This window comes from Oncorhynchus keta, unplaced genomic scaffold (assembly GCF_023373465.1).
Source record: "Oncorhynchus keta strain PuntledgeMale-10-30-2019 unplaced genomic scaffold, Oket_V2 Un_scaffold_5444_pilon_pilon, whole genome shotgun sequence".
NCBI classification, from domain to species: domain Eukaryota; kingdom Metazoa; phylum Chordata; class Actinopteri; order Salmoniformes; family Salmonidae; genus Oncorhynchus; species Oncorhynchus keta.
Window position 1 is genome coordinate 603,451 of NW_026290960.1, and position 23,667 is coordinate 627,117.

Here is a 23,667-nt window from a genome sequence, read left to right on the forward strand (position 1 = left end):
CATGACTTAGTACTTGGTGGAAAAACCCTTGTTGGCAATCACAGAGGTCAGATGTGTCTTGTAGTTGGCCACCAGGTTTGCACACATCTCAGGAGGGATTTTGCCCCACTCCTCTTTGCAGATCTTCTCCAAGTCATTAAGGTTTCGAGGCTGACATTTAGCAACTCGAACCTTCAGCTCCCTCCACAGATTTTCTATGTGATTAAGGTCTGGAGACTGGCTAAGCCACTTCAGGACCTTCATGTGCTTCTTCTTGAGCCACTCCTTTGTTGCCTTGGCCATATGTCATGCTGGAATACCCATCCACGACCCATTTTCAATGCCCTGGTTGAGGGAAAGAGGTTCTCACCCAATATTTGACGGTACATGGTCCCTTTGATGCGGTGAAGTTGTCCTGTCCCCTTAGCAGAAAAACACCCCCAAAGCATAATGTTTCCACCTCCATGTTTGACGGTGGGGATGGTGTTCTTGGGGTCATGGGCAGCATTCCTCCTCTTCCTCCAAACACGGCGAGTTGAGTTGATGCCAAAGAGCTCCATTTTGGTCTCATCTGACCACAACACTTTCACCCAGTTGTCCTCTGAAGATGTTCATTGGCAAACTTCAGACGGCATGTATATGTGCTGTCTTGTTTTCTTGTTGACTATGGTTCCAGCTGCCTTGAGATCATTGACAAGATCCTCCCATGTAGTTCTGGGCTGATTCTCATGATCATTGCAACTCCACGAGGTGAAATCTTGCATGGAGCCCCAGGCAGAGGGAGATTGACAGTTCTTATGTGTTTCTTCCATTTGCAAATAATCCCACCAACTGTTGTCACCTTCTCACCAAGCTGCTTGGTGATGGTCTTGTAGCCCATTCTAGCCTTGTGTAGGTCTACATTCTTGTCCCTGACATCCTTGGAGAGCTCTTTGGTCTTGGCCATGGTGGAGAGTTTGGAATCTGATTGATTGATTGCTTCTGTGGACAGGTGTCTTTTATACAGGTAACAAACTGAGATTAGGAGTACTTCCTTTGAGTGTGCTCCTAATCTCAGCTCGTTACCTGTATAAAAGACACCTGGGAGCCAGAAATCTTTCTGATTGTGAGGGGGTCAAATACATATTTCCCTCATTAAAAATGCAAATCAATTTATAACATTTTTGGCATGTGTTTTTCTGGATTTTCTCATTGTTATTCTGTCTATCACTGTTCAAATAAACCTACCATTAAAATTATAGACGGATCATTACTTTGTCACTGGGCAAACGTACAAAATCAGCAGGGGATCAAATACTTTTCCCCTCACTGTTCCTGGTTAAATAAAGGTGAAATAAAACATTCTTATTGGCAGACTCAACAGCCTTGGTTTCTCAAATGATTGCCTCGCCTGGTTTACCAACTACTTCTCTGATAGAGTTCAGTGTGTCAAATTGGAGGGCCTGTTGTCCGGACCTCTGGCAGTCTCTATGGGGGTGCCACAGGGTTCAATTCTCAGGCCGACTTTTTTCTCTGTATTTATCAATGATGTCGCTCTTGCTGCTGGTGAGTCTCTGATCCACCTCTACGCAGACAACACCGTTCTACGCAGACGACACCGTTCTGTATACATCTGGCCCTTCTTTGTACACTGTGTTAATAAACCTCCAAACGAGCTTCAACGCCATACAACACTCCTTCCGTGGCCTCCAACTGCTCTTAAACGCTCGTAAAACTAAATGCATGCTCTTCAACTGATCGCTGTCCCGCCTGCCTAGCATCACTATTCTGGATAGTTCTGACTTAGAATATGTGGACAACTATAAATACCTAGGTGTCTGGCTAGACTGTAAACTCTCCTTCCAGACTCATATTAAGCATCTCCAATCCAAAATTAAATCTAAAATCGGAATCCTATTTCACAACAAAGCCTCCTTCACTCATGCTGCCAAACACCCTTGTAAAATGGACTATCCTGCCGATCCTTGACTTCGGCGATGTCATTTACAAAATAGCCTCCAACACTCTACTCAGCAAACTGGATGCAGTCTATCACAGTGCCATCCATTTTGTTACCAAAGCCCCTTATACCAGCCACCACTGTGACCTGTATGCGCTCATTGGCTGGTCCTCGCTACATATTCTTTGCCAAACCCACTGGCTCCAGGTCATCTATAAGTCTTTGCCAAGTAAAGCTCCGCCTTTTCCCAGCTCACTGGTCACCATAGCAACACCCACCCGTAGCACGTGCTCCAGCAGGTATATTTCATTGGTCATCCCCAAAGCCAACACCCCCTTTGGCTGCCTTTACTTCCAGTTCTCTGCTGCCAATGACTGGAACAAATTGCAAAAATCACTGAAGTTGGAGACTTATATATCCCTCAATAACTTAAATCATCGGCTGTCAGAGCAGCTTACCGGTCGATGCAGCTGTACACAGCCCATCTGTAGATAGCCCATCTAACCAACTACCTGCCTCATCCCCATATTTTTTTCTTTTTTTTTCTGCTCTTTTGCACACCAGTATTTCTACTTGCACATCCTCATCTGCGCATATATCACGCCAGTCTTAATGACTAAATTGTAATTATTTCGCCACTATGGCCTATTTATTGCCTTACCTCCTTACTTCATTTGCACACACTGTATACAGATTTTCTATTGTGTTATTGACTGTACGTTTGTTTATCCCATGTGTAACTCTGTTTTTGTCGCACTGCTTTGCTTTATCTTGGCCAGATCGCAGTTGTAAATAAGAACTTGTTCTCAACTGGCCTACCTGGTTAAATAAAGGTGAAATAAATAAAAAGACTACTGTGATATCAACGTGTTTTCAGTACTGTTACTACTGTGATATCAACGTGCTTTCAGTACTATTACTACTGATATCAACGTGTTTTCAGTACTGTGTTGCTACAGTGATATCAACGTGTTTTCAGTACTGTGTTGCTACAGTGATATCAACGTGTTTTCAGTACTGTTACTACTGATATCAACGTGTTTTCAGTACTGTGTTGCTACAGTGATATCAACGTGTTTTCAGTACTGTTACTACTGATATCAACGTGCTTTCAGTACTGTGTTGCTACAGTGATATCAACGTGTTTTCAGTACTGTTACTATGATATCAACGTGTTTTCAGTACTGTTACTACTGTGATATCAACGTGTTTTCAGTACTGTTACTACTGTGATATCAACGTGTTTTCAGTACTGTTACTACTGTGATATCAACGTGTTTTCAGTACTGTTACTACTGTGATATCAACGTGTTTTCAGTACTGTTACTACTGATATCAACGTATTATCAGTACCGTGTTGCTACAGTGACGTCAACGTGTTTTCAGTACCGTGTTGCTACAGTGACGTCAACGTATTATCAGTACCGCGTTGCTACAGTGACGTCAACGTATTATCAGTACCGTGTTGCTACAGTGACGTCAACGTATTATCAGTACCGCGTTGCTACAGTGACGTCAACGTATTATCAGTACCGTGTTGCTACAGTGACGTCAACGTATTATCAGTAGTGTTACTACAGTGACGTCAACGTATTATCAGTACCGTGTTGCTACAGTGACGTCAACGTATTATCAGTACCGTGTTACTACAGTGACGTCAACGTATTATCAGTACCGTGTTGCTACAGTGACGTCAACGTATTATCAGTACCGTGTTGCTACAGTGACGTCAACGTATTATCAGTACCGTGTTGCTACAGTGACGTCAACGTATTATCAGTAGTGTTACTACAGTGACGTCAACGTATTATCAGTACCGTGTTGCTACAGTGACGTCAACGTATTATCAGTACCGTGTTACTACAGTGACGTCAACGTATTATCAGTACCGTGTTGCTACAGTGACGTCAACGTATTATCAGTACCGTGTTGCTACAGTGACGTCAACGTATTATCAGTAGTGTTACTACTGATATCAACGTGTTATCAGTACCGCGTTGCTACAGTGACGTCAACGTATTATCAGTACCGCGTTGCTACAGTGACGTCAACGTATTATCAGTACCGTGTTGCTACAGTGACGTCAACGTATTATCAGTACCGTGTTGCTATAGTGACATCAACGTATTATCAGTACCGTGTTGCTATAGTGACATCAACGTATTATCAGTACCGTGTTGCTACAGTGACGTCAACGTGTTATCAGTACCGCGTTGCTACAGTGACGTCAACGTGTTATCAGTACCGTGTTAACATGCTCCCTGTGTCTACGAAAGGTTCATTCAATGTTTGTGTAATAAGTTTAAACTTTACATTATTGTAAATTTGCCAGCTGCATATACACTGCTTTACATGAATGTGATGTGTGTATGTATTATTTGTCCACAGACAGATAAGAAGCCTGTGCTAACTACTGCTGTAGATCTGAAGAGGAGGCGTTGTAAAGACACTCTTACCTGAACCAGACAAAGGACCAAACAATGAAACCACCCAGGAACGTGTATATAATTCATTTATATTAAATCACTGCTATCTGTCTGTCTGCCATGCTGTTGCACTGTAATAGTAGAAAACGGATCAATCGTGTGTGTGTGCGTGTGCGCCTGTGTGAACAAATGTTTTACTCAACTGTTCAGGAGTGTGTGGTCGTGTTTTTAGGCCTTGCCTGTATTTATAGTCAGATTTGTGGAAAAATTACCTTTCATGTGGTGGCTGGGCCATTGTGGAGATATGAGGCACATGATTAGTAGTATCTGCTTCATTATCAAATCATAAACTACAGACTTGAAATGTCTAACTGTTTGTGTCCCAAATGGAACCCTAGTCCTTATATAGTGTGCTACTTTTGACCAGAGACGCATGGGCCCTGATCAAAAATAATGCACTATATAGGGCATAGGTTGAAATTGGGGACAGAGACCATGTTAACCGCTTTATTCTGTTAAACATCCCATGTTCTTTGAGTTGCCTTCAGGAGTAAGTAAAGAATGCTGTTTTCCAATAAACTTGAAATGTGTAGGTAGGGCACACTGGACCATTTTGTTTCTTGTAAACACTTGTTCAGAAGCTTCTAAGCTTTTGTATTGATTTCGGGCCAATGTGTTTTTATACATGTAGTATTTTTCTCATTCATTAGCTAGAATCTTAATAAAAAAATGTTCCATGCCATCTTAGAGAAGTCTTTCTTTGTCAGGCTTGACTAGCTATATATGATTGTCTTCTCCTGGAACACTCAAATGGCACCCTATATTCCCTATATAGTGCACTACTACCATATGGACCCTGGCCAAAAGTAGTGCACTATAAAGGAAATGGTGCAATTTGGGAAACATAATCAGTTTAATGACCCATCACTATGATAAGTAGATGTTATTAACACTTACCCCCTTCCACGGTCAATAAATCTTGTCGCTTTGACCCGCCTCAAAACCAATTGGAGAAGGTCAGAGAGTAGGGACCCTGGGCTTTCTCGTCCAATGGATTTTGAGGAGTCGAGGAGAGGATGCAAGGAGTATGCATTTAGATTCTACCACTGTCATCTGGCATGAGTTTGACATTTGACTCACAAACCAGAGACAGGCTGTGGGTTGAAATTTTACATTACATTTACATTTAAGTCATTTAGCAGACGCTCTTATCCAGAGCGACTTACAAATTGGTGCATTCACCTTATGACATCCAGTGGAACAGCCACTTTACAATAGTGCATCTAAATCTTTTAAGGGGGGTGAGAAGGATTACTTTATCCTATCCTAGTTATTCCTTAAAGAGGTGGGGTTTCAGGTGTCTCCGGAAGGTGGTGATTGAATCTTCAGGTCAGAAGGAGCTCTAGAAAGATGGCCTAGTTTCCGACATGGAATTCCAAGTTGACCATTCAAAATACTTTTCCCAAGCAGAGCTGCCCCCCTTAAAAGAGACACCTGAAACCCCACCTCTTTAAGGAATACCTAGGATAGGATAAAGTAATCCTTCTCACCCCCCTTAAAAGATTTAGATGCACTATTGTAAAGTGGCTGTTCCACTGGATGTCATAAGGTGAATGCACCAATTTGTAAGTCGCTCTGGATAAGAGCGTCTGCTAAATGACTTAAATGTAATGTAAATGTAATGAAGATCACTGACGTCATGATTTGACAGCGTTTTTTCCACAGTTGTCTTGAAAGCACAATAATCATAGTTGTAATGGATGCCTTAGTTTCCCTCTACACGCACAAACAGAAGGTGTAACCAGACACATCACAGGTGAACTATCTTGGGTTAGTTATACTTGTCTTCGGTACATTTGAAGACAGTTACATAAACAACATTTCCCATGATATTGAAAATGAGAAGAGATATTGACATCTAATGATACGGAAACAATGAAAGCATTGATAAAATGCAGTGCATGTCAGCGTTTGCCAAGATTTGGTCCGCTATCACGAGATCCACCAGCATGAGAAACCGGAAGGGAATGGCTAACTAAAAAACGATGATGCGAGTACAATAAAAGGGACGATATTGAAACTAGTGGTGTGCCAAATCACAGATTATAGTTTTTTTCTTCTTCTGAATACGATTTTCAATTCCGTATGTTCCCGACATGGCAAAAACTCCGTGGATTATTATTTTATCAGTCATTCTCCGGTCATCTCAGGTAAAATAGGCAGTTAGCTGTTATGCTAGCTAAAGCTAGCTAGTTAGCTCACGGTATGTATCATAACAGTACAGAGATAGATGGAGCTAGCTAGCAAGCAAGCCAGGTCCAACTCTGTCGACAACTATGTGATATTTATTTCACAAATAATATCGACAACTGGATAATATCACCTTTACAATTGTCATTTCGAGTGTATATCCTGTTAGGCAAGTTTGCCATGTTCATGTAGCTAGCTAGCCAATCGCCACCAGCTAAGTTTGCCAGCTGAGTTCTTTCATGGCTTGTCTATGGGGAAGTACCCAACTTTCCAGGCAAGCTTCAGAGTGGAACAGATACTGACAGTGTAATGAAAAAGTGTTACACAGCTAACACTGATCAGTCTCTGAACAAACGATATGTTGTTGTTTCTTATACTTTGTTTACTTTGAAATACATGTTGGTTGTATGTATTTCACTTAGTTACTGTTTTTATTCCACACAGGTGATCTGTCAAGAGGCAATCTTGCACATCTCAAATGGAGACACAGATAAAGAATACTGCCTGGTCTACAACTCCCTATGGACCAACCTGTCACTCTCACTCAGCGCTGCTGTAAGTCCAGTACAGCAACATCGCCATTCTGATATTCAGCTGCCCTATGCCCCCATTTGCTCCAGCTTCAACTGTGTTAGAGTTTAGTATCTGTTGGTGAACCCACAGCACTTTGTGAACCTCACCTGACATCCAGCCTGCTGTTAGGTGGCTCTGAGATTCAGCCTTGCTACAGTGACAAGACATCATAGCTATTAATATATTGATTGTCTAACTGTACCTGTTGTCCTGTGTTAGACTGCGTATCCCCTGGTGAACTTGTCGTCCAGGCTACTGTGTAGCTCTGCAGGGGTGAGCCCAGCCATAGTGAGAGGCAAGGCGGTGGTGGTCATGAGAGGGGGGTGTAACTTCAGCCAGAAGGCTGAGATAGCCCAAGACCTGGGGGCTGCCGCTCTGATCGTTGCCAGCACTAAACCTATGGTAATACTTTGATAATTGATCTACAATGTATTTACAATATATCAATAGTGTTACCTCCAATGTGTTTATTATGCAACACTTAATTTACATTTGTCATAACATGATAGGCCTACATCTTTGTGTGTTCTTTTTAAGACGTGTTTTGTTTTACCTCTCATTTGATTGCTTCTAAAGAGTCCCCCGGGGGCCAATGTGACAGAGTATGAGAAGGTCCAGATTCCGCTGGCTCTGATGAGATACATGGACTTCCTGGATGCACAGAATGTGAGTTCTCTGATACTGTAGGTCCTCTGGTATAGAGGTCACTACAACTCACTATAAGATATGGTATAGTGCTTATTCACGCCTTCTAATTGACTTGTCATCTACAGTATTTCTTTCAATCAATAAGAATAGACACGAGACACTAGTGTGTGTGTCTCAGGTGTGTTAGTGTCTGATCTCTCTGTGTGTTTCTCCAGGTGTTTGGTGAGGAGATGCAGGTTAGGCTGTATGCCCCGGCGGTGCCTGTGTTTGATGCCAGCATTGTGGTCATGCTTCTCATAGGAGTGGTGACTGTTGCTCTGGGAGGCTACTGGAGCGGAGCCTGTGAGAGGTAAGACTGCACACACACACACGTTTCTTTATTTCCTTTGGAAAAGGACAGCCATGCATGCTGTCCACTCTTCAGCCACTCTACACTCTGTGTAACAGTCTGTGTGTTGTGTGTGTCTGTGTGTCAGAGAGAGGCTGAGTGCGTCTCGAGGAGGAGGAGGAGGAGGGGAGAAGAGTGACAGTGGGGACTTGGCTCTGTACTCTCCCCTAAAGGTGGTCATTTTTGTAGGTCTGATGTGTCTGATGCTGGTACTCATGTACTTCTTCTACAAGTACCTGGGTGAGTCTTTCACTCTGGACAAACACTGCTTAATATATTTGTATTACATTTTCATAATGTATTACGTTTATTAACAGTTTATTAACAGTTCTATATGCAAAGCAAACATACCACCCCAGAAGTTGTTAGATACTCAGTGATCGTCTCATAATGAGTTAGTTCAGGAGTATTTTGATACTTTTTGTGTGTGTGTGTGTTTTCCAGTGTATGTGATCATCGCCATATTCTGCTTAGCATCAGCCACCGCCCTCTTCAGCTGTCTGGACGCCCTGTTGGACCTGGCCAAGTGTAGCCCCATGAGGTACACACACACCACACACCACACACACAGAGAGTCACCATTTTCCTGGGGTTTTCACCCGAATTCAAAAAGAAAATCCCCATAACATAGTCCCCCCCCCCAAACAAGGAAAACAAAGTATTGTCTGACAAATGTCACAGCTCATTAAAATCATGGTATTTACATGGAGTCAAGGTTTTCTATAGTAACAACGTAAAGTATGATTTCCCTGTTCCACATACATCTGTCCTCCCTGTCAGTTTCTCTGTCTGTTCCATAGACATCTGTCCTCCCTGTCAGTTTCTCTGTCTGTTCCATAGACATCTGTCCTCCCTGTCAGTTTCTCTGTCTGTTCCATAGACATCTGTCCTCCCTGTCAGTTTCTCTGTCTGTTCCACATACATCTGTCCTCCCTGTCAGTTTCTCTGTCTGTTCCACATACATCTGTCCTCCCTGTCAGTTTCTCTGTCTGTTCCATAGACATCTGTCCTCCCTGTCAGTTTCTCTGTCTGTTCCATAGACATCTGTCCTCCCTGTCAGTTTTTCTGTCTGTTCCATAGACATCTGTCCTCCCTGTCAGTTTCTCTGTCTGTTCCACATACATCTGTCCTCCCTGTCAGTTTCTCTGTCTGTTCCATAGACATCTGCCTTCCCTGTCTGTTTCTCTGTCTGTTCCATAGACATCTGCCTTCCCTGTCTGTTCCATAGACATCTGCCTTCCCTGTCTGTTCCATAGACATCTGTCCTCCCTGTCAGTTTCTCTGTCTGTTCCATAGACATCTGTCCTCCCTGTCAGTTTCTCTGTCTGTTCCATAGACATCTGTCCTCCCTGTCAGTTTCTGTGTCTGTTCCATAGACATCTGTCCTCCCTGTCAGTTGCTCTGTCTGTTCCATAGACATCTGCCTTCCCTGTCTGTTCCATAGACATCTGCCTTCCCTGTCTGTTTCTCTGTCTGTTCCATAGACATCTGTCCTCCCTGTCAGTTTCTCTGTCTGTTCCATAGACATCTGTCCTCCCTGTCAGTTTTTCTGTCTGTTCCATAGACATCTGTCCTCCCTGTCAGTTTCTCTGTCTGTTCCACATACATCTGTCCTCCCTGTCAGTTTCTCTGTCTGTTCCATAGACATCTGCCTTCCCTGTCTGTTTCTCTGTCTGTTCCATAGACATCTGCCTTCCCTGTCTGTTCCATAGACATCTGCCTTCCCTGTCTGTTCCATAGACATCTGTCCTCCCTGTCAGTTTCTCTGTCTGTTCCATAGACATCTGTCCTCCCTGTCAGTTTCTGTGTCTGTTCCATAGACATCTGTCCTCCCTGTCAGTTGCTCTGTCTGTTCCATAGACATCTGCCTTCCCTGTCTGTTCCATAGACATCTGCCTTCCCTGTCTGTTTCTCTGTCTGTTCCATAGACATCTGTCCTCCCTGTCAGTTTCTCTGTCTGTTCCATAGACATCTGTCCTCCCTGTCAGTTTCTCTGTCTGTTCCATAGACATCTGCCTTCCCTGTCTGTTTCTCTGTCTGTTCCACATACATCTGTCCTCCCTGTCTGTTTCTCTGTCTGTTCCATAGACATCTGCCTTCCCTGTCTGTTCCATAGACATCTGTCCTCCCTGTCTGTTTCTCTGTCTGTTCCATAGACATCTGTCCTCCCTGTCAGTTTTTCTGTCTGTTCCATAGACATCTGTCCTCCCTGTCAGTTTCTCTGTCTGTTCCACATACATCTGTCCTCCCTGTCAGTTTCTCTGTCTGTTCCATAGACATCTGCCTTCCCTGTCTGTTTCTCTGTCTGTTCCATAGACATCTGTCCTCCCTGTCTGTTTCTCTGTCTGTTCCATAGACATCTGCCTTCCCTGTCTGTTCCATAGACATCTGCCTTCCCTGTCTGTTTCTCTGTCTGTTCCATAGACATCTGCCTTCCCTGTCTGTTCCATAGACATCTGTCCTCCCTGTCTGTTTCTCTGTCTGTTCCATAGACATCTGCCTTCCCTGTCTGTTCCATAGACATCTGCCTTCCCTGTCTGTTCCATAGACATCTGTCCTCCCTGTCAGTTTCTCTGTCTGTTCCATAGACATCTGTCCTCCCTGTCAGTTTCTGTGTCTGTTCCATAGACATCTGTCCTCCCTGTCAGTTGCTCTGTCTGTTCCATAGACATCTGCCTTCCCTGTCTGTTCCATAGACATCTGCCTTCCCTGTCTGTTTCTCTGTCTGTTCCATAGACATCTGTCCTCCCTGTCAGTTTCTCTGTCTGTTCCATAGACATCTGTCCTCCCTGTCAGTTTCTCTGTCTGTTCCATAGACATCTGTCCTCCCTGTCAGTTTCTCTGTCTGTTCCATAGACATCTGCCTTCCCTGTCTGTTTCTCTGTCTGTTCCACATACATCTGTCCTCCCTGTCTGTTTCTCTGTCTGTTCCATAGACATCTGCCTTCCCTGTCTGTTCCATAGACATCTGTCCTCCCTGTCTGTTTCTCTGTCTGTCATAAACAACTCATAGGTCATAGTTTCATATGGAAGTTCAGAGATGTAAAAAATAAAGAAGTAAATCAGACACATACCAGTCTCCTTGAACATCTCTCTCTCTCTCACACACACACAGACATGCAGACCTTTCTGTGGTTGCTTGCGGTCTTTCTCTCTTCTCTCATGTGTGTTGTGTTCTTCCAGTGTGACGGTCCTGGGTGGGAGTGTATCTGTGAGGTCGGTGCTGCTGTCTGCTGTGTGTGTCACTGTAGCCGTGGTCTGGGGAGTCTACAGGAACGAGGACAGGTACTGTCTATCTCTCTCTCACGCACACTCACTGACACACACACACACACTGACGCACCCCTTGGGAATTCTGTGGGTGGGACAGGAAGCAGGAAGTGGTGTTTGGGGTGAGGGAGTCTGGAGGACTCGGACGTCATCAGCAGAGTAGAGGTGTGTTGTTGCTGTTAGTTTAGTTCAGCATCACTCACTGCCTCATTGACTCTGACTACTGTCTCTGAATGTGTCTCAAATGGTTGGAATAGTGCTACTTACACTGGTCAAAAGTAGTGCACTTATAGGGAGTAGGGTGCAATTTGAGATGCACTTTCTGACAGACAGAAACTCTTAGTCTCTCTAATTTCCAATAACAGAATAACATAATGATGGGTAATGTTTGTGTGTGTATTCATACAGGCCAATGACTGTCCTTAGACCTTAGCACAGTAGAAGTATTAGTGGACTGGATAATTAAATGTCCCCAGTCTACAACAGCAACACACGGTCCACAGCTAATCTCCTATGAAACTTTTCCATGAGCAAAAGCATGGTGGATATTTATAATGTTCTAGAGAATGTGGTTTCACTTCCCTTTCCACCCCCACACATTATAACTCACTCAGATTATACATTTACTCATTCACTGGATCATTACTTGGAAAATGCTCTCATTTTTGCATTTATAAAACTCTAACTAAAACTAAACTAACAATGAATTCCTGGGCCATTTCAGGGTAAAGCACAGGATCCATTGGCAATGGTTGTCCTCATGTTTGTGAGGATGATAAGCTTGACATGCACTTTATAACCTATTTCTTTATTACGTTTATTTAATCAGTTTGGTTATATTTAATAGTTAGTTGACAGGCTGAAGTGTGTTGTTGAAAAAAATGAAGACAATAAACCTTGTACTCTACTTTATTGCCAGGTGGATCTGGATCCTGCAGGACCTCCTGGGTGTGGCCTTCTGTCTCAACTTCCTGAAGACCATCTCACTGTCCAACTTCAAGGTGAAATCATCACTCTGACCCTCTGATTTCTGATCTTCAGTCACAAAGAGGGCCACTCCCTGGCTGAGGTTGGACACGTCCATAGAGATAGATCACAACATGGAAATAAACTGTTTTTACATTGACATACACATTGAGGACTTCCACCGTTTTAAAGTAGTCAACTGGGTGGGATCAGCCAATGAATTATACTTGTGAGCAAACATTCCATAACTGCAGGTGGCAGTAGATCACCAACCTTGACTTTATACCTGTTCAGACAACACACTCCAAGTAGCAGTATGCACCATTTCAGTTTGTTTACCAACTCAGAATTAGTCGAAGAAAAAGTACTACTTCAAAATGGAGATGGCCTCAATGGCGCTGCCTATACTCTCACAGACGCCATAACGGGTCAGGTAAAAAGATGTCGTCTAACTAAGTCTATGGACACGTCTCTAATCATCTGTTCTCTCTTTCCCTCTCTCTTTCTTCTCTCTCCCCCTCACCTGTCTTCCCCTCAACTGACTTCCATCCCTCCTCCACCCCCTCTCTCTCCCCTCACCTCTTCCCCCCCACCCCTCTCTCCCCCTCACCTCTCCCCCCTCTCAGATCTGTGTGATCCTGTTGAGTCTGCTGCTGTTGTATGATGTTTTCTTTGTCTTCATCACTCCTCTGTTCATGCCGGTGAGTCACTTTCCCCGTTAAATACAGTGCAATGTTATTGTCCTATATTTTTTACTAGAAAGGTTAAATACATTGTCCCATGTTTTAAATGTTTTATATGTACAGAATGGAGAGAGCATCATGGTCCAAGTGGCCCTGGGTCCAGATGCAGCAGGAGAGAAGGTAACCACTCATCTGTCTGCCTGTCTGCCTGTCTGCCTGCCTGCCTGCCTGCCTGCCTGCCTGCCTGTCTGCCTGCCTGCCTGCCTGCCTGCCTGCCTGCCTGTCTGCCTGTCTGCCTGTCTGTCTGCGTCTGTCAAAACTTGAATCTTCAATCTCTGGATGTTAAGACGGCTTGATTAACAATCAGTAGGGTCAGGAGTTTTCCTTGACTGAGTGTTCCCCGACCCAGTAAACACTCCTGCCCCTAACTAGAATCAGGCTCCGTAGCTGGGATCTCATCTGCTGTGTACCGTTGCAGCATTGCTGTGTAGATTAGATTCCCCTCTGGGTCTGAATGGCTGACTGTCTGAGGATGCGTTTCAAATGGCACCCTATTCCTTACGTAGTGCATTAATTTTGACCAGAGTGCTATGGGCCCTGATTAAAAGTAGTGCACTATGTAGGGAATAGAGTGCCATTTGGGATGCAAACTGACTGCGTCTGGTTGGGGTGTTCTGTCTCGACGCAGGGTAACACAGTGGAGGTGCCAGCCGAACCCTCGACTCCATATGAAAAAGTAAGACCCCAGTGCTTTACTACTCAGCTTCATATGTACATATGTACTGTTAATTATCATATCAATTCATCTCTTTACTACTCAGCTTCATATGTACATATGTACTGTTAATTATCATATCAATTCATCTCTTTACTACTCAGCTTCATATGTACATATGTACTGTTAATTATCATATCAATTAATATCTTTACTCCTCAGCTTCATATGTACATATGTACTGTTAATTATCATATCAATTCATCTCTTTACTACTCAGCTTCATATGTACATATGTACTGTTAATTATCATATCAATTCATCTCTTTACTACTCAGCTTCATAGTTTAGAGCTATATGTTGTTAGTTTTACAAAGACATTGTTTAAAAACAATGAAGTAAAACAGCCATTTATGTTATGCTGGGGTAAGACAGTTCTACTAAGTTCATAAGATGTATTCTTCAAGAATAAATTGGTATTTATATAAATATTGGAGATGGTTCCTTGCTTTGGAAATGTAAACACATGTTTGCCATGCCAATAAAGACCCTAAAATTGAAATGGAATTGAATTGAGAGACAGAACATACAGTACATACCAACCAACTGTCACATGACCAGCTCTTATGTCACAGCTGTGTTAACGTCTGATTCGTCATGTGTAGGGCCAAGAGTTTTATCAAGTCATCCTGGGTATAACAAACTTTACGATACTATTATACAATATTACACAATCTCAAGTCATTGCATTGTAGCTTAAGTGTTTAAATAATGAGAGGGCTTGATCTGAATTGAATTAAACATTGATATATTTGTTGTGTGATTTGGTGATGAACTGATTGCTTTCCTGTGTGTGTCATGTTCATGTCATTAACAAACACTACGGCTTGACAGTTGGCATATTGACATTACATGTATGTCTGTTTTCTGTTTTGTAATGGAAATACTGTAATTGGTTTTGATACAGAATCTATCATAGTGAATCCTCAGTATGTCTCTCTGTGATTGATTTGAGTTTTAGTTTAGTTTTGGTTGAGCTTAAGTTAACTGTTAGTCAATTGTTATTTAACAGAGTGTTAGATGGTTTTTATTTAATCATTAGTTGACCGTTAGTTGCCTGTTGCCTGTGGTGTCTCCCTGGTAGCTCCCGGTAGTGATGCGTGTTCCACGGTTCTCTGCGTGGACACAGAACCTGTGTGGCATGCAGTTCTCCATCCTGGGCTATGGGGACATCATCGTACCAGGTGAGATAAACATGCTTGCATCCCAAATGGCATCCTATGCCCTATATAGTGCATTACTTTTGACCACAGCTAGGGTTGCAAAGGGGGGGGGTATATTACTGTAAACTTATGTTTTTATTTTATCAGATACCATCTAGTGGGCTTTTTGGGTACATCAGATGATCTATATACAATAAAATATATACAATGACAACTATAAAACATTATCCTAAATATGAACCATCAACTTAGTGAATACCATTAGTGTTTATCAGGAGGGTTTCAGCATGAAATTTCCTTCTATTTATTTAACTATGCTAATATGTCTTTGTTGTCAATGTTTTGGCGCCAAACTGGTGACAGTTGTGAAGAAAGTCAATAGTTGGAAGAGTTGCAGAGTTAATTGAAAAAAAATGCCGTTGTTGAAATGCTTTTCTCATTATTATAATAATTTTCTTCTTGAACCATATGGTCTATCCACTGGAAACTCATGGACAATATGGGCACAGAAAAATTACCATAGATTACCTGTTAATTACCAAAATTACAGAAGATTCTGGTAACTTTGGTAAATTACCGGTCGCTTTGCAACAATAACCAGAACCCCTATGGCTCCATGTTTCTAGACAATGATCTAAGGTCAATATTATGCTTCCCTCTATAATGGTTATAATTAGGATGTGTGGAGTGTAAGTTGATCCTAGATCTGTTCATAAGGTAATTTTCTTCCTGGTGCGATCTAAAGCTTCAGTATCAGCTCCATCTTCACACCCTTCTGTTCTGCCTTCTCATTGGACGATAGCTTCAGACCTTCATATATTCTGTTTGCTGATTTGTCCAACAGGTCTTCTTGTGGCCTATTGCAGCAGGTTTGATGTGTGGGTCAACAGCTCCAAGAAGATCTACCTTTTCTGCTGCTGCATAGGTAATTCATGGACATTATCAATATGTTACTGATCATTATCATCATGGTGTTGATCATCTCCTCTCCACCCCTCCCCCAGCCTATCTGTGTGGTATGGTTTTGACATTTGCGGTGATGTTGGTGACTAAGATGGGGCAGCCAGCCCTGCTCTACCTGGTTCCATTCACCCTGCTAGGATCTACACTGTTGGCCTGGAGGAGAGGGGAGATGAGGCAGTTCTGGAACGGGACCACATATGAGGTGAGAAGACAAGACACTTTTCCTTAGCTGGTGGGGATTCTATTTATTTGATTACATTTAATTGAATATTTCATAACTTCAAAGGGTTTGGGCCTAATTCAATTTGAATTCACACAACTCAGGAAATTAATTTAAATTTGATTATACATGTTTTTGTTATTATGTATTTCTAATATGGAGGGTTGTTATATAGTAGTGTGTGATGTAATGATGATGATTTAATCTCCATCAGGTGTTGGACTCCACCAGGGAACCCTTACTGCCAGGTGTGCTTTCACCCCCTGACCTCTAACCCCTGAGGCCAGTAAGGGCTACTCACGTACTCTTCTACTGCATCCTCCCCGCCATCTAGCTACCCTATGTCTCTAGACTAGCATTATGTTTTCTTCTTACACAGCCTTTCAGCCTTTACTTCAAAGCTTTAGCAAATCAAAAACATAACACTGGAATGTCAACTTGAGTTATGTGTAATATCATGTTACATACTCAGACCAGCAGTACCCGATGTGGTCACTAGATGTCCCTAGAGTCCTGGAAATGCAAGTGGCGCCACAGATTTCACTCTAGCTTGGACACACACACACACACATTTTGGTTAGAAAGTCTGTTTCTATTGTTTTATTTCTTTAGTCTGTTTGTCAATGTCTGCATCCCTTAATTTTTTTCCCAACAGCCGTCCATCTCTTCTAACCAGAGTACAACCATCTCATAACGTTTTTAAGAGTTTGAATTTTCCCCGTGCAGCTGTGTTTTATTCAGAGGGGGAGTTGCCACGTGGGAGCTTTGTTTGTTGTTTATGTTTTGTCATGCTTTCTGTAAACCTGTGGTTTGCTTCTGTTCAGAAGGGTGAACATTTCAGAACGTTGCAGTTAGAAATACAATGCATAGAACAGACACAATAGACTATCTATGACAACAAAGATAAGTGTCTGTTCTACATGAATGTTCTGTACAGTTTCACCCTCCTGAATAAGCTGTGCAAAGCAGACTGTCTGTTGGCTACTGGACTAAGCTTTATGTTGTATGACATGTCTGTCTTATACTGATAAACTCCTCTCCTCCTCTCTGTTCCCTCTCCTCCACTCCCTCTCCTAGATGGAACACCTGACTCTGGCAGCGGAGGAAGAAAGTGCTGACTACAGCTGATCTATGAGCCAACTAACAAACCAATCGCAGGGGCTCTTTTCTACTCTTCAAATCAAGCATCTAGTTTATCATCCATGGGATGCAAGGGAAATACTAGAGCTCGTCTATCAATCAATAAGGATTTATACTGGGGAGGGGTAAGGGGTATGGGTTGTACAGTGTGGGTCTCTGTTGATTGGACAGTGAGAGTGAGTTTAATTTGAGAGGCTTACTAGTGGCTAAGAATGCAGTGGCTAGCTAGTGGCTATAATATTAAAATGATGCCTAAACTGTGTTGCCTTGGTAAACGATGCAAGTGATTTATTGAGAAAGCACTTTAATACTCATGTTGGCAGGTATTGGGGGATTTTAAATTTAAAGTTAGACTGTAGGTGAAGATGTTTTTTTTTTTCGATAACAGCTTTTCTGTGGTTTTCTGTAAAACTTGTTTGTTTTATTGAGAAACACAATCTTTGATTGCTTTTGTTGCCTTAAATGAGTCCAATCTGATTTGAGCTCTGTGTGTTCTTATGTGTTCTATGGCCTGTACTTTATCTAACACTTCATGTCTTTTTAAAGCTCACAGTTAACTATGACATAACTGACTGAAATAATTATAGACTCTAACAAAAACTCACTGTATAAGTTGAATCAGCTGTGTTACTGCCTGGCTGGAGCAAAAGCCTGCGCCCACACTGGCCCTTCACAGGTATCTTTGTCCACCTGTGAGCTAAGTCACTGTGGGGATGGGGCTGGTCAGTGTTACATGGCTCTGTATCTGTACTTGTTACCACCGGTACTTTAGAAAGAGCAAATATTGAGTTAGTGATCTGATTTTGGAAAGGCACTGACTGACTGCTGAGCCCATGGTACCCATTAATGAGAGTGAGAAAGAGTGAGGGGGTGGAGGAAGGCCTGGGAAGAGTGAGGAGGGTGGGGGAGGAAGGCCTGGGAAGAGTGAGGAGGGTGGGTGAGGAAGGCCTGGGAAGAGTGAGGGGGAGGAAGGCCTGGGAAGAGTGAGGAGGGTGGGTGAGGAAGGCCTGGGAAGAGTGAGGGGGTGGGGGAAGGCCTGGGAAGAGTGAGGAGGGTGGGGGGGGCCTGGGAAGAGTGAGGAGGGAGGGGGAGGAAGGCCTGGGAAGAGTGAGGAGGGTGGGAAGAGGGGGAGGAAGGCCTGGGAAGAAGAGGAGGGGGGGAGGAAGGCCTGGGAAGAGTGAGGGGGGGGGGGAGGAAGGCCTGGGAAGAGGGAGGGGGAGGGTGAGAATAGCAGGGAAAGAGAAAGGGAGGGAGATGGAGAGATCAAACTTGTACAGTAAAGAGGGAGAATGAGTTAGAGGTGGCTTTTTGTACTGTTGCAAAATGTTATTTTTTAGGGTTCATCTGTGGAGTTCGTCATGTTTCAGCCTGTTGTAGTTTATTACTGGTGACTTGCCACTTATTGCCTACGTACCAGTCAGATTGAGAATGAGAATAATGTAGATCTACCACATTGACCTAGAAACCTGTTTACAGTACACGCTTACGCCTGTTGCAAAATACACTTATCAAAACACTCATTCCATGGCAATACACTTTAATATCAATGCGGGTATTAATCAATCAAATAATAGATAAATATTCAGGTATTTGACCCCCCCGGTCATGTGACGTGCTCAGTACTCCGGGGCTGACTCAGCTGGCTTCGTCACGCAGCGGCGTCAGTTCAGAGTCGCACAATTATGAAAAGGCAACCTTCCGCTGGAGCTGCAGCTAGGGCAGATTTCACCAGCGACAACTGGACTTTCCTTCCAAGGCTAACAGAAAAGAACACCGCCGATAGATGGATAACGACATCGGAGAAGCTCTTCCTGAGTCTCAACGGTGAAAAGAATGGTACGAGATCCAACCAAAGTGTTCTTCTGCGGGTTTTTGTTTAATCCAGTAGAATGTTTGAGGTTGAATGTGAGCTTCTAGAATGTCAGGTCGGAGGATCGAGCGAGTCGAGGAAGGAGATATGAGTAGTTGGCAGTTATTTACATGCTACGTGATTGTCAAGAAGATCATGATCAGTTGGTATTGCGTACTTGTGTTTAACTATCTATCTACAATAACGTTGGATATGGTTCAGTGGCTAGCCTTTGCCACCGACATCTGGGTAAAACATCTGGGCACCTTTTGCATTGGTAGTAAAAAGGCATCGGCCGAACGTTCGCTGAAATGCAAACTGCGGCTGGCTGAGTAGCGATGCCGCGGCTAGGTAGTTAAGCGAGCTAACGTTCGCATTTACCATCCATCCACAATGGCGTTAGATGCTAACTAGTGAGCCAGCTCCAGTTAGCTCTGTCCGCCAACGGACTTGAGTACAAAGTGATGTGACTGCAGAGCCATGCCAACTCGTGCGATGACTTGACAAAGTTGGATTCCAAGAAAAGGGGTGGAGATGATTGTCCCGGCGAGACAGTACTGGGACCCAACATTCAAGGCTTGCATTTATCAGTCTTGACTAGCTAGAAAATTAGCCTACTAGTTTTCATTTTGCGTAAATGATCAGAGATTGTGTCGCTAACTCGTGGTATTGTTGTCTTTGCTATGGCATGTTGTCATTAAACAATAGCTTAGCCAGCTACATTAGCTTACGAATTTCTGTCTTTGTGGAACCCCCGAGGGGAATCAGTCTCTGGATTGTTCCTCATCTAGTTAACCACCACAGACTAGCATAGTTAAGCTATATATAAAATGGTTTGAAGCTTCTGATCAGCTTGTCATCAGACCGCTAAAAGTCAGTTGAAAACACACGACTTTTTAAAGGCATCTCTCTTGAAGAGTTTAAGGCTACATCGGGCCACTGTCAAGTCGCCGCCGGTTTGGACAGACAGACGCTGTATGTGGCGTCACTAATTGTGCGCGGTGGTCTGGTTGTCATGCTGCTGTGTGTGATGCTCTGTTGTAGTCTGCATGTGTTCACTGTCCAGCGGTTTACCAGGCCAGATGAATGCATGCAGGCTACAGGATATAGAACGGACACCAGCAAATGGTCCCCGATATAATAGAACATCATTTAATTAAACAATATAACCACACCAGTCCTACTTCCATCTGTTTTAGACTACAGGGGATCATTAGACCACGCATCATTTTTTTTGCAAGTGTCAAAGGCCTTTATACAGCTCTGTCCATTCTATACTGAACAAAAATATAAACGCAACATGTAAAGTGTTGGTTTCATGAGCTGAAATAGAAGGTCGCAGAAATGTTCCATACACAAAATGCCTATTTCTCTAAAATGTGTTTACATCCCTGTTAGTAAGCATTTCTCCTTTGCCAAGATAATCCATCTACCTGACAGGTGTGGCATATCAAGATGCCAATTAAACAGCATGATCACTACACAGGTGCACCTTGTGCTGGGGACAATAAAAGGCCACTTTAAAATGTGCAGTTTTGTCACACAATACAATGCCACAGATGTTTTAAGTATTGAGGGAGCAAGCAATTGGCATGCTGACTGCAGGAATGTCCACCAGAGCTGTTTCCAGAGAATTGAATGTTAATTTTGCTACCATAAACTGCCTCCAACGTTATTTTAGAGAATTTGGCAGTACGTCCAACCGGCCACATAACTGCAGACCACGTGTATGGTGTTGTATGGGCGAGCGGTTTGCTGATTTCAACATTGTGAACAGAGTGCCCCATGGTGGCGGTGGGGCTATAGGGTATGGGCAGGCTTAAGCTACGGACAACGACACAATTGGATTTTATCGATGGCAATTTGAATGCACAGATACTGTGATGAGACCCTGAGGCCCATTGGTGTGCCATTCATCTGCCGCCATCTTGTTTCTGCATGATAATACACAGCCCCATGTCGCAAGGATCTGTACAGAATTCTTGGAAGTTGATATTGTCCCAGTTCATCCATGGCCTGCATACTCACCAGGCATGTCACCCGTCGAGCATGTTTGGGATGCTCTGGATCGAGGTGTACGACAGCGTGTTCCAGTTCCCGCCAATATCCAGCAACTTCGCGCAGCCATTGAATAGGAGTGGGACAACATTCCACAGGCCACAATCAACATCCTGATCAACACAATGTGAATGAGATGTGTCGCGCTGCATGAGGAAAATAGGGGTCACACCAGATATTGACTGGTTTTCTGATCCATGCCCCTTACCTTTTTTTTTTAAAGGTATCTGTGACCTACAGATGCATATCTGTATTCCCAGTCATGTGACATCCATAGATTAGGGCCTTAAACATGTATGCCAATTGACTGATATCTTTATATGAACTGTAACTCAGTAAAATATTTGTTGCATGTTGCATTTATTTTTGTTCAGTATAATTTCAGTAAGAAGGACTTGATGGAGGTGGCCGTGGGTTGAATACTGGGTGTAGGAAAACCAGTCCTGTCTGAACCTGTAAATTCCTTGGAGTGAGTGAATGTTATCATTTGTGTTCTCTCAAAGTTCTTCCTCCCTCTGCATCATATGCAGGTTGTTGTAATGCTACTCCTTGTTAGTGTAATGGTCACAGAAGGTTAATGAATAATTCATTACAATGACCTATTATGATGCATTGCTATCACTTTTTTACAAGACCTCTAGGTGCCTCTTAAATGGTACTTTTCCCTATAAAGTGTACTACTTAGTAGTGGTGTGTCCCAATGGTGCCATTGGGACACAGCCCTAGATTGTGGACACCAACCATGGGTTTTCTGTCAAACTTTCCCAGAAGAGCCTGGTTCTGCAATAAGTTCTGGCCAGGGCAGGTGTTGTGGAACTGCTCCTTGTTTCCCTCAGTCCCTGTCCCCTTTCAGCCTGTCACATGCCTCAGCTTACAGCCACTTAGCACGTTGTAGCAGTAGGGTGGTTTACCGTAGCCCTGCTGCAGACAGGCCACCGCTGCAGAGACATGCTGAGTAAGTGTGACTGTCTCGAAGATCGGCCAACCTGATTTTAAAAAATGTAAACTCGCTGATCTACAAATAATTTTGCATCCCAAATAAATGTATTTAAAATGTATGGGACCTGGACTGTAACTTGCGTAGGGCAAGCCCCCTGGAATGCACCCCCTGACTGTCAGTTTGCTAGAGGGCTAATCATGGACCAAAGGAGACTACTACTGTATAGGAGTCTGGCCTGTTCTATATACAGTAAGTAGTGTATAGACTGTTATCACTGCCTTCACTACTTCACGCAGTGACACAGTATAATAGTGAAGGCGGCAGTGTTCTTGTGAAGTAGCAGTAGCATCACTAGCTATCCTCCTCCTGTTCTACCTTATTCACTCTGAGAGAAGAGTCTCTTATATTACACTACTATGCCTACAAGGGCTCCCTGGGAGTGTGAACTGAAGGCTCGTCACACTGCTGTCCCGTGACTTTTCACATGGCTCCACACTTAGCTTTGTTTCAAGTTTGATTAGTCACATGGACAGGTACAGCGAAATGCTTAACTTGCCAGCCCTACCCAACAGGGCCGTATTCAATGTCAAAATAGTATAATTAATAGAAATAAATAATTAGAAGAATGTAAGTTATATACAGGGTCAATGCCAGTACCACATTTACAATGTGCAGGAATAGTGGAGTAGTTAAGGTTGATATGTACATGTAGGCAGGGATCAGGAGGAAGTGACTGGTGACCGGATGAATAATAATAATAGTAAACAATATGGCAGTCGTATAATGATGTGTGTGTGCTAGAGTGTCAGTGTATGTGTGATAGGTGAATATACATGTAAATAGGAGTAATAGTGACCAGTAGCAGGATAAATATACAGTACTAGATACACCTACTCATTCAAGGGTTTTTCTTGATTTTTACTATTTTCTACACTGTAGAATAATAGTGAAGACATTACCTGGATTTCTGCATAAATTTGACATTGTCACAACAAACACAGTGCGCTTAAACTAATAACACACATTATTGTATTTTTTCTTGTCTATATTGAATACATAATTTAAACTTTCACATTGTAGGTTGGGAAAAGTATATGAACCCCTAGACTAAGACTTCTCCAAAAGCTAACCTGGAGTCAGGAGTCAGCTAACCTGGAGTCCAATCAATGAGACGAGATTGGAGATGTTGGTTAGAGCTGCCTTGCCCAATAAAGACACTCACTCGCGTTGCCTGATGTGAACCATGCCTCGACCAAAAGAGATCTCAGAAGACCTAAGTTTAAGAATGGTTGACTTGCATAAAGCTGGAAAGGGTTACAAAAGTATCTCTAAAAGCCTTGCTGTTCATCAGAACGGTAAGACAAATTGTCTATAAATGGAGAAAGTTCAGCACTGTTGCTACTCTCCCTAGGAGTGGCCGTCCTGCAAAGATGACTA

At 43.1% G+C, this 23,667-nt stretch overlaps 2 protein-coding genes and 2 long non-coding RNA genes across 10 annotated transcripts in view; all 4 read left to right on the forward strand.

Moving 5' to 3' along the window:
• Positions 1 to 2,695: 2,695 nt before the first annotated feature.
• On the forward strand, positions 2,696 to 5,086 carry LOC127929155 (uncharacterized). The gene is made up of 2 exons (XR_008133469.1): positions 2,696 to 2,751; positions 4,307 to 5,086. It is a non-coding gene; the product is annotated as an uncharacterized LOC127929155 (long non-coding RNA).
• Positions 2,758 to 4,212, forward strand: LOC127929156 (uncharacterized). Its single transcript, XR_008133470.1, has 2 exons — positions 2,758 to 3,486; positions 3,699 to 4,212. It is a non-coding gene; the product is annotated as an uncharacterized LOC127929156 (long non-coding RNA).
• Positions 5,087 to 6,331: 1,245 nt separating the features above from the next.
• Positions 6,332 to 17,860, forward strand: zgc:123258 (uncharacterized protein LOC641502 homolog). Of its 4 annotated transcripts, none has more exons than XM_052516671.1 (17): positions 6,332 to 6,554; positions 7,039 to 7,149; positions 7,387 to 7,569; positions 7,744 to 7,833; positions 8,031 to 8,164; positions 8,292 to 8,443; positions 8,648 to 8,744; positions 11,387 to 11,488; positions 12,393 to 12,474; positions 13,066 to 13,140; positions 13,246 to 13,302; positions 13,811 to 13,858; positions 14,982 to 15,081; positions 15,905 to 15,985; positions 16,065 to 16,225; positions 16,458 to 16,529; positions 17,321 to 17,860. In XM_052516671.1, exons 1-16 carry the CDS (start codon positions 6,501 to 6,503, stop codon positions 16,515 to 16,517), a joined length of 1,587 nt encoding a protein of 528 aa, XP_052372631.1. In that variant the 5' UTR covers positions 6,332 to 6,500; the 3' UTR covers positions 16,518 to 16,529; positions 17,321 to 17,860. The 4 variants fall into 4 exon arrangements, with proteins under 4 accessions (XP_052372631.1, XP_052372632.1, XP_035618091.2 ...); XM_052516670.1 differs by having other exon boundaries at positions 6,334 to 6,554; positions 16,458 to 16,491; XM_052516672.1 differs by lacking the exon at positions 16,458 to 16,529 and having other exon boundaries at positions 6,333 to 6,554.
• Positions 17,861 to 19,027: 1,167 nt separating this feature from the next.
• trpm7 (transient receptor potential cation channel, subfamily M, member 7) overlaps positions 19,028 to 23,667 on the forward strand; it is an 88,559-nt gene continuing 83,919 nt past the window's right edge. For 2 of the 4 annotated variants that reach the window (XM_052516731.1, XM_052516733.1), the window contains exon 1: positions 19,028 to 19,219. In XM_052516731.1, coding sequence (XP_052372691.1) covers positions 19,217 to 19,219 — 3 coding nt within the window. In that variant the 5' untranslated portion in view covers positions 19,028 to 19,216. The remainder of the gene's footprint in view (positions 19,220 to 23,667) is intronic. The other 2 variants (XM_052516730.1, XM_052516729.1) reach the window with 1 other exon arrangement.

Excerpts from the sequence above, each read along its gene's own strand:
- zgc:123258 (XM_052516670.1), top strand. The coding sequence starts at position 6,501 with ATGGCAAAAACTCCGTGGATTATTATTTTATCAGTCATTCTCCGGTCA. Across the intron at positions 11,489-12,392 it reads GTCTACAGGAACGAGGACAG|GTGGATCTGGATCCTGCAGG; the intron begins GTACTGTCTATC and ends CTTTATTGCCAG. Across the intron at positions 16,226-16,457 it reads GGAACGGGACCACATATGAG|GTGTTGGACTCCACCAGGGA; the intron begins GTGAGAAGACAA and ends AATCTCCATCAG.